At 35.0% G+C, this 9,390-nt stretch overlaps 2 protein-coding genes and 1 long non-coding RNA gene across 3 annotated transcripts; 1 reads left to right on the forward strand and 2 right to left on the reverse strand.

Annotated features, from left to right (window-relative positions):
• Nucleotides 1-812: 812 nt before the first annotated feature.
• Nucleotides 813-1,497, reverse strand: LOC120780958. The gene is made up of 2 exons (XM_040113189.1): nt 1,123-1,497; nt 813-1,057 (listed from the first exon to the last, which is right to left on the reverse strand). The coding sequence occupies exons 1-2, from the start codon at nt 1,348-1,350 to the stop codon at nt 950-952; spliced, it is 336 nt and encodes a 111-aa protein (XP_039969123.1). The 5' UTR covers nt 1,351-1,497; the 3' UTR covers nt 813-949.
• Nucleotides 1,498-2,669: 1,172 nt separating this feature from the next.
• On the forward strand, nt 2,670-4,051 carry LOC120780921. Its single transcript, XR_005705973.1, has 3 exons — nt 2,670-2,957; nt 3,019-3,413; nt 3,472-4,051. It is a non-coding gene; the product is annotated as an uncharacterized LOC120780921 (long non-coding RNA).
• Nucleotides 4,052-4,275: 224 nt separating this feature from the next.
• On the reverse strand, nt 4,276-5,655 carry LOC120780920. Its single transcript, XM_040113149.1, has 2 exons — nt 4,996-5,655; nt 4,276-4,923 (listed from the first exon to the last, which is right to left on the reverse strand). Exons 1-2 carry the CDS (start codon nt 5,070-5,072, stop codon nt 4,599-4,601), a joined length of 402 nt encoding a protein of 133 aa, XP_039969083.1. The 5' UTR covers nt 5,073-5,655; the 3' UTR covers nt 4,276-4,598.
• Between the last annotated feature and the right edge of the window lie 3,735 nt (nt 5,656-9,390).

A 9,390-nucleotide genomic window follows, 5' to 3' on the forward strand; every position in this document is an offset into this window, starting at 1 on the left:
CTCAGCCATTACTTGAACTCTGCAAATAGCGCAAGTGTCGCACTCAACATCCCAGCTCCACATAGCCACAGCATTCCACTTCTTCAACGTAAACATTTTATCCGGTTTACCTCCGTCATTATCGTTGAATTGTTTGTCCATGGAACTTTCAATATCCTCACCATCAGCCATTGCTTACAAAACTTCCTTGAACCGCCAGTAATAAAGTTTATTGCAATGTTAAAAATCCAATTCCGAGAAGAGGGTGATGCTGACACAATAGAAAACAAAACACAGGGTTCACTAGCGTTAAATATTTCGTTGAAATGGTGTGCGTCAAAGATATATTCGCAAAATTTTTGTCACATTACCCAGCAGTAGCAGCTATACAAACTCCAAAATATTGAAAGAACTAATGTGGAAAACTTACGCATACACACCGTGCCACCGGTAATACGTTTACGTAAGAAATTGGGCTGCTTTCGTAAACGCAATATACAAAGCATTTTTAAAACAGATGCCCATGCCATGCCAAGCATATACAGTGGACTCGCGATAATATGAACTAATTAAGAACAGGACTGTTAATTTTTGCGAGATTGTTCATATTTACGAAAGGTGCAAAAACGAAAAAATGTAGTATTAAATTAAATTTTTTTTATTTTAAACTTCAAAATAAACGTGTTTTATTAATTTTTTTCATTACAAAAGTAAAACAATGTTGCATGTAAACAAAACAGTTTAGATATAATTTCATATTATACATATTTTAATTTTATAAAAAGTTGAAGCACATTTTTGAAAAAAATCGGTAATCCTCTTTTGCTGTTTCTTTTGTTCAACCACCTTAAAAACTGCTTTTTCCCTTAGGTTCTTTAATACATTTAATTCCTTTTGTTCAACCATTTCACTTTCAGCCCATTCCTCAGCATTATTAAATATGTCAATAGCTTCTCTTGCTGTAATCGTCTTACTCTACAGTATAGTCGTCTTCGTCGGATATTTCTTGTATTTCATTTTCATTGAATTCAATAGCATCCTCGTTCCATTCTCTAACGTCGCAAGCAGTGATTCCAATCTGCAGTGAATATAAATATGTAGTAAATACAACTTTTTTGAGTTTACGTTTCTGATAAAGCAAACCTCAGGTCTCAAGTTTTGTAAAAGATTGGCTGCGCTCTCCTCCAAGTCTCCCACATTCATATTCAAGTTCCTTCGAAGGATATTCAAAGGAATTTCATCTTCAGGATCTTCTTGATTTTCAAGCATACTCAAAACATTGTTCCAGCAATTTGATAGCACAGCCTCATCCAATTTATTCCATGCAGATTCAAGGGTAATAATAGCGTCCTTAAGTGAAATTTGCTTCATAGACTCTAGCAAGTCACATCCTGTTGCAGCAACGGAAGCCAAAAGACTGTTTCTGTAATAAAGTTTTGTAATCCTGATTGCATTTTGGTGAATGAACGATGGAACCAATCTTTGAAGATAGCCTATAATGAACAGGGCAGTCAAACCCCTTAAAACAACGGGAGTTTCTGGCCTTGTCTATCACAAGGAGCTCGAGTTGATGAGATCCTTCTGCATTTCAACAGCACAAGAATGTTATTCTTTGCTTTTCCATCTTTGCTCCTGGGGCTGTTTTTTCTAATGATGATACATACGTCTTTTGTGGTAAAAGTTTCCAAAATAAACCGGATTCGCCGGCGTTGTAAACTTGCTCTCGACTTAAACCAATCTCTTCCATTTTCGTCTTTAGAGCTTTTTTGAATGGATCGACCAACTGGGGCTGTGAAGATAGTTTTTCCCCAGAAACTTGGAGCAACCGAACGCCATATCTCTTTTCGAAATTTTGGAGCCATCCATCACTGGCATTGAAGTCAAGGCAATTTTCTTTAATTGTACAATGAAGCACCTTCGCCTTTTCTTTTAACATCAGTCCGCTCACCGGAAGTTTTTTGTCCCTCATATGCAAAAACCATCTATACAACGATTTTTCCAATTTTGGATACTCTGATGGACGCATAATTTTCCTTTTTCCAGGACCCATAAATGTATCGTTAACACATTTAAGGATAGCGTTTTTATTGTTCTTTATTCCACATACTGTAGACTTTGCCACTCCATATTTAGTTGCTAAATTTGCAACACTTGCACATTTTCGTAAGCATTCCAAAATATCGGATTTGTCTCTTAAAATCAGAAACGTATGCTTTTTCGTGTGCATGTTTCAAAATTGTTTACATTTGATTATTTCTTAAGAAAATAAAGAGGCACTTATGCTTGCGCGCAATCACCAACCAAAAACACTTAAAAATTCTTACAGACGACTGACGTAGACAAAATCAAACCCTGTAATGAGCACCTGTAAGCATTTTCGAGCGATCGGTAAATACATAGTATGTATGTACATGCATATTGAATGCGAATAACTAGAGAATTCCCCAAATTAAAAAGCGCTTTAAATTCGTTATTGACAACAATATTGTTCATATTTTAGAGCTTTTGTCCAAAGTTCATATTTTAGAGTAGTCAATGGTAGCCAAAAAGTGTTCATATTTTGGGGAGTTCATAATTTAGGATGTTCATATTATCGCGAGTCCACTGTATGCATTGCAACCCTGCTTTACGAAAATATGCAATGTATTTATATGACGTTTATGAATGCCCATGTGCGTTGTCTACAGCTGTTAGAGATAGTTGTGTTAATAAATAAATTTTTTGTGTTTACAAAAATGGATGATTTATTATTGAGCACATTAGGAAATGCGATTACTTTGGCAGAAACTACAAGTAGTAGTAATAGCTTAACAATTGCTAAAAATTTTATAAAAAACCAACAGAGGTTGTCTGTCTTAGCTTACCGATGTGAAAATAAAAGACGAGTTTTAAAAATTAAAAACTTTTCAAAGAGCATTGCGGGTATGCAGAATGATGTTTTTCATTCACATTTTCGAATGGAAAAATCAACATTTAAGGTGACTTTCAACTAAATAATTAGTTACACACATATATGTATATTAAATCTGTAATGTTTAGATTCTTCTGAACATGTTGAAACCATACTGGGTGTCAAAGTGCACTGGTCGTAATGGAGTTTCGTTGGAAAACGCGCTGTACGCAACTATATGGAAACTTAGCAACAACACATCATTTAGAGATGTTAGCAACAGATTCGATATGGCAATGGGAACCAACTATAAACTATTTATTAGAACCCTAAAACAATTTGTTGCTTAAAAAAAGATGTCATAAAATTTCCAAATACTGTTGCAGAACGAAAACAAAAATGTGACGAATTTTCAGCTAAACGCAGCCATCCGTTCCCATATGTCATAGGTTGTATAGATGGTACGCACATTTCCATCTCACAACCAGTTGAGGACAGTATTTGTTTTTATAATAGGAAGGGGAAGTTTTCAATTGTTGTCCAAGTAAGAATGTTAAACTTTATTAAAAATTGTTCATTTATAATTAATTGAACTTGTTTAGGAAATTGTGGGTAGTCATCTTAAGTTCATAGATGTGTTTATTGGCTGCCCCGGACGATGCCACGATGCTGCTATATGGGAAATGAGTCCTATTAGAAAGTCAATAGTCAAGGGAGAATTAAAAATTTGTTCCGGTTACCATTTATTAGGCGATTCCGCATATCCGCTGGAAACCTTCCTAATGGTACCTTATAGAGACCTAAAGTAGTTCAATATAACAAAATTTTATGCTCAACAAGAGTTCATATAGAACAGGCATTTGGAATATTGAAAAAAAATTCCGTATTTTGAAATATATTGATGTGCTACATGCACATTTACCAAAAACTATCACGATGGCCTGTATAATTCTTCATAATATTATTATCGAAAATGAGACTAATGAACCCTGCGTCATAAGTGAAGAAGAACAAGTTGAACCATTTAATATCGAAAATAGCTTTTCACAATTACCAACTACAAGTCGACAGAGAGAACAACCCAAAAATAAACGGGACGCCATTGCCACTTTACTATCTGCATAAGTAATGAAATATTAACTGTTTTTTTAAGTAATAAAACATGAATTTGATATAAAACTAGTAATCCCGGCTCGTTTACCTGCTACAAAGACGCCTCATTCCCCTCCCTCCCTGCAGCACCTTTTGCTATCCGTTTCCCTTGCCCAATTCCACTGCCACTTCCACCCTCAATCGAACATTAGCCTTACTAAGACACAGCTATTTATTATTGCTTTATTGCATAGATTAGTTTTATTAAAATTAAAATCACATTCATTGTCAAAACGCTTGTACATTTGTTAAACTTAAAAATTCATTGCATATTTAAAAAAAAAAACTTAAATTAAGTCACTAAAAAATTAGGTATTAAGATTACGTTCTAATATTTTCTCATATAAATTTCGTATGGATCTTAGTTCCTGCACTTTTTCCTTTTCAATGTTTACTTTTTCCTTCTCACTCTCCACCAGTGCCTCTAACAATTTTGCTTGTTTTTTCGATTCTGAGACCAAGAACTCAATGATTTCATTTCTCTTCCGTTTTTGGGCAGTTCCAACTACTTGGGTGAACTCTGATGATGGTGCAGAAGGTTAAGGCGATGGAGTATCATTTGATGATAAATCATAAGTTAGTTGATCCAAAGAATAATCGAGCATGTTATCAGGTACAGATATACTGCTGCGTGTACCATAAACATCATCCATCTCATCAAAAAAGTCTCACCGGACGTTCCATTTCTTCTTTTTATTCTTCTATACTTCACCAACATATTGGTGAAGCAGCGCGTTATCTCATCCACTGAAGGGGAAAACGTATTGTCCACTTCTTGAATTTCCCGTCGAATTGTTTGCCAAATTGTGCTGCGTTTTTTTATTTTGGCGGTGAAGTCACTTTCATGGCGAAGTCTTATTGACATGAGCAATTTTTTACGCTCATGCGTCCACTTTTTATCACTACAAAGAAAAATTACGTGAAATAACAATTAAATTCTAATAAAAATATACATTTCAATACAAATTACTTACTTCATTGGCGAACCATCCATTCCAACTCTTGCCGTTTCTTTTGACTGCAATGCATGTAAAACAAAAGTCATGCACATTTTGACAACTCATGCGCATGAAATAGGGTTGTCATTCATTTATGAATTCAATACTTTGTCTAAATTATTGCAGTGGCGTTTACGAATAGTATGCAATGCATGTATGCTTTGCATATTGCGTTTACGAAAGCAGCCATAATCAGTGATACCAAACTATTATATTTTACAAACTAACAAAAAAATAGAAAGAAAGATTCTACCCTAAATATAGGAAACATAATTAAGCGGTGTTGGAGGCCGCCCACGCAAAAAGCAGTCATACGCGAAGAAGTAGCAATGTCATAGAGGCTATAGCATTCTCTCTAACATTAATGTTCTTTAACGGATATTACTACCGCTACTTTTAAAGCAAAGTACCGTTGCTTTTTTTGTCCTTTTGCTAATTATTTCGTTTTTGGCAAATAAACTGTATTCTTAAGCGAGTTTCTATTAAAATCAAACAAATTATTTTGGAAAAAAATTGCTTCTATTTCATCAGGTATGTTAAATTAAATATTGAATATAATATTTAAATTATGTTTTTAATACTTCATTACAACTATGTGTAGATCTGCAGGAACAGTCAAATAGTCGTGTTTTGAAATGTGGAATATTGCCAAACAGGGGCGAACGCAGGGGGGGGGGGTTTGGGGTGTTAAAACCCCCCCCAAAGTAATTGAATTTTTAAATAATAGAATTTAATTCTACATAGTCATTTGAAAAATTGTAATTTGTTGTTTTCAAAGCAATCTTTCTGCCGACGATGTATGAATATGTAAAATAAATGAATACATTAGTCACTAACAGCGTTGCCGTTTTGATACAATTGTACCTTTTTTGATACTTTTTTTCTAAATTTTGTGATTTGATACTTTTCTGCTGATAGAATTTAATTTTTTGAAACTATGAAAATGTTAAACTAAAACAAACCTATTGTATCTGGATAGTATTAAAAAGTTGTGGGAATGTAGGCCAATTAAAAACCCAGAAAAATATAAACTGGACAGAGACATTTTTTAATTTGCTTCAAAGTACTGAGCTTGCCTTATAACTCTGTGGCTGCTGAACTGGATTTTTAGATTTAAGGGGAATTGTGAGTCGAAAATGGACTTCTTTTGAAAATTAGTTCTGAACTGAAAAGTCAGCAATAAGGTTTCTATTATTTTTTTTAGAGTTTATTGTTAATCATAATACAAGAAAAATAAAAACTCATTTATTATGACTTTCAGTTTTCGTTCCATGAGCAAACTGTTGTGAAATAAATTTAAATTAAAAAAAATTATGCTATTTCCAAAAAAATACTTGAGTGTCTTAACTAAAATGTCTATATTTTTAATAAAAACAACCAGAAAAAACTGGTCTGAATTAGATACACAACTTTACTTATTATTTCTTTTTCATTTCCTGAATTTAGAATGTGGAAAAGGTTAAACATCATTTCTTCAGATTATATTTTCTAACTAAAATTTTGAATATATTTTCAGGAACTGGTTAAATCAAACAAAGAGATCCAAAACTTTTTTGGTGTATCGTTTTTTAAAGATTGGAGCAACAATCCCTATATCTGTCGCTTCAAGTGAACGCTCGTTTTCCTCACTTCGCAGGCTTAAAACACATTTAAGAAATAAAACTGGAGAAGTACGCCTGAACGGAATGGCTCTCTTGAATATCCATAGAGATATAGACGTGACGGAGGAAGAGATTTTAAATGTTATGTCCCAAAATAAAAGAAGATTAGACTTCAATTTGTGAATAAAATGAAACATTGTATTTTTACCTAAAACCCCCCCCAAATTTTTTTCCTGCGTTCGCCACTGTTGCCAAAATATTCCACTCATTCCAGTCGAAGGAGAGCTGCATAGCTTTTTGCAAAAGAAAAGATTTGCAGGGTGCATAGACTGCCGATGGTGCTCTCCGTCTTGGGAAATAGCACCGTCGGTTTAGGTGCCGCAAGGGATCTTGCCGAACGCGTTCGGCGATATCCTGATCGAAGAGCACTTGGTTAGAAAATGCAAAAATACCTTTGCCCCAAATTTTCTATTTAATGTACAGCTACGCATCGCACTGGTCGCACGAAGAGGTCAAGAAGAACAGCATTGTCAGGGAACCTGTATTATCTAGCGCTACCGTATGTGACTGGTATAACTACTGTCGCGAAGCGGTAGTTTTATACCAAGTGGAACATCAGGAGGCGGTAGGTAAAATTGGTGGCCATGGCAAAAATGTGAAAATTGAAAGTAAATTCGGGAAGAGGAAATTTAATAAAGGTAAGGTTAAAAATATACAATATTAAATAATTACTTATATGCTATTCTCATTTCAGGTAGGAGGGTGGAAGGTCACTGGGTGTTGGGATGGTTGAAGATGGCAGCGGCTGGAGGTATGCCCAGAAAATGTTAGGTCTGCGGTGGTGCTCATACCCGTGATTAAGAAGCATGTTGCGCCAGGAAAAATTATAAGAACAGATTGCTGGAAGGCGTACAATTGTTTGGCGGATCACGAGGGATAACCACAACATTCACCGTATTCACCTTTACCGAAAAAAACTGTAAAGTTACTACAACCATATATTGGAAATATAAAAATAAACAAGAAAGGGCTAAGTTGGGGTGCAACCGAACATTGTATACTCTTGCAACTTGCAGAAATCCAAGCCGGGGAAATACTTTAAGGTGTAAAACAAGTCATATAGAGTAAAGTCAGCCGAATGTTCGAAAATTCTGATATTAGTTATATAGGGGCAAAGCCAAAGATATACTTTTATGTGTAAAACACTCTTTTTTATTTTCACAGAGATAACTCACATATTGGCCGATATATGCGGTACAAAGTCACCCGGAAGTTCGAAAATCTTTATTTTAAGTATATGAGGGCTAAGGGAAGTATTGGTCCGATTCAACCCGTTTTTGACATATGGACATACCATTATAAGGGAAGGATTATCCCTTAATTTCAGTTATATATATCACACATTGTCCGTCATTTTCGATCAAGAGTCAACGATAGGTACCGTTATCTAAATATTCGGTACCTAGGGGCATGAACAGGTTTTATTGGGTGTTAATAATTTTTCATTATAAGGTGGCACACACTAAAGACATTATTAGTGCAAAGTTTTATCCCGTTATATTAATTGCTTCTTGACTTGTGTACTGTAAACTGAACAAATCAAGTGGAATTTAAAGTTGCGTTTAATGGGAAATAGGCATGGTTATTGTCCGATTTCGCTCATTTACATAGAAATATGAAAAAAAATACATCATACCAAATTTTGTCGAAATCGGTCAGTCGGATCTTGAGATATGGAATTCCGCTAAAAAGTGGGCGGTGTCACGTCAATCTTCCAATTTTCACACCGACTCTCATAAAGACCTCTCATACCATCCCGGTGGTAAAATTTAATGTACTCTGTACTGTATTTAATACTCCTTCAGCCTGCTGAATGGCAATGGCGGCATAACATCAGGAGATGGCGAATCCGATTCTCCAAACGATAACGATGGAGCAGACGTTCCTTCGCCCGACCATGAAGAAGTTCGAATATTCAAACACGGCGGCGAAGAACTGATAAGGAGCATGCATTAACTTCTTTGTAGAATATAGTCGGACGACAGCATTGCCGACGATTGGAATTTAAGTGTGGTATGCCCAATCCACAAAACGGGAGACCTTACAATCTGCGTTAAATACCGTGGGATAAACCTTTTCAACACCGCATATATCGTTCTATCTAGCGTATTGTGTGAAAGATTAAAGCCCACCGTAACCAAACTAATTGTATCTTATCAGTGTGGCTTCGACCTGGAAAATCAAAAACTGACCAGATATTCTCCAAGCGCCAAATCTTGAAAAAGACCCGTGAAAAGAGAAACGACACTCACCATATCTTCTTCGATTTCAAAGCTGCTAGAAAAACTTAAGGATACCGTCCCAGGATTTCTAGAATAAAATGGGTACGGTCGGATAGAGGAGGAAACTTATAGCTTTCGAGATATTTGCGCTTAAAGTTAAAAATTACCACTATTGCAAGTACGTAGTTTTTCGATTTTAAATTAATTTTACACTTGAATTTTACATTTTTATGTTTACTTACATTAACATTTTTTACATTATATAATATATTGCAAAAAAGTTATATAATATTAAACCTACTCCTCAATCCCATTTTTTTAACAACAACTATAGGGTTGAAGCCTGTCTAAAGTACGAAAAGGATCTGCCTTTGTGTCGATTTGTCCGAATTTGGTATCCCCGCAAAACTAATACGGCTGTGTAAGCTATAAAATTAATACACACACCATCTAGTGAGAAATATTTTATTCTGATTTTTACAAACTTT

Source organism: Bactrocera tryoni, unplaced genomic scaffold (assembly GCF_016617805.1).
Source record: "Bactrocera tryoni isolate S06 unplaced genomic scaffold, CSIRO_BtryS06_freeze2 scaffold_25, whole genome shotgun sequence".
NCBI classification, from domain to species: Eukaryota; Metazoa; Arthropoda; class Insecta; order Diptera; family Tephritidae; genus Bactrocera; species Bactrocera tryoni.

Excerpts from the sequence above, each read along its gene's own strand:
- LOC120780958 (XM_040113189.1), bottom strand. The coding sequence starts at position 1,350 with ATGAAGCAAATTTCACTTAAGGACGCTATTATTACCCTTGAATCTGCA. Across the intron at positions 1,058-1,122 it reads TACAAAACTTGAGACCTGAG|ATTGGAATCACTGCTTGCGA; the intron begins GTTTGCTTTATC and ends TATTCACTGCAG.
- LOC120780920 (XM_040113149.1), bottom strand. The coding sequence starts at position 5,072 with ATGTGCATGACTTTTGTTTTACATGCATTGCAGTCAAAAGAAACGGCA. Across the intron at positions 4,924-4,995 it reads ATGGATGGTTCGCCAATGAA|TGATAAAAAGTGGACGCATG; the intron begins GTAAGTAATTTG and ends TTTTCTTTGTAG.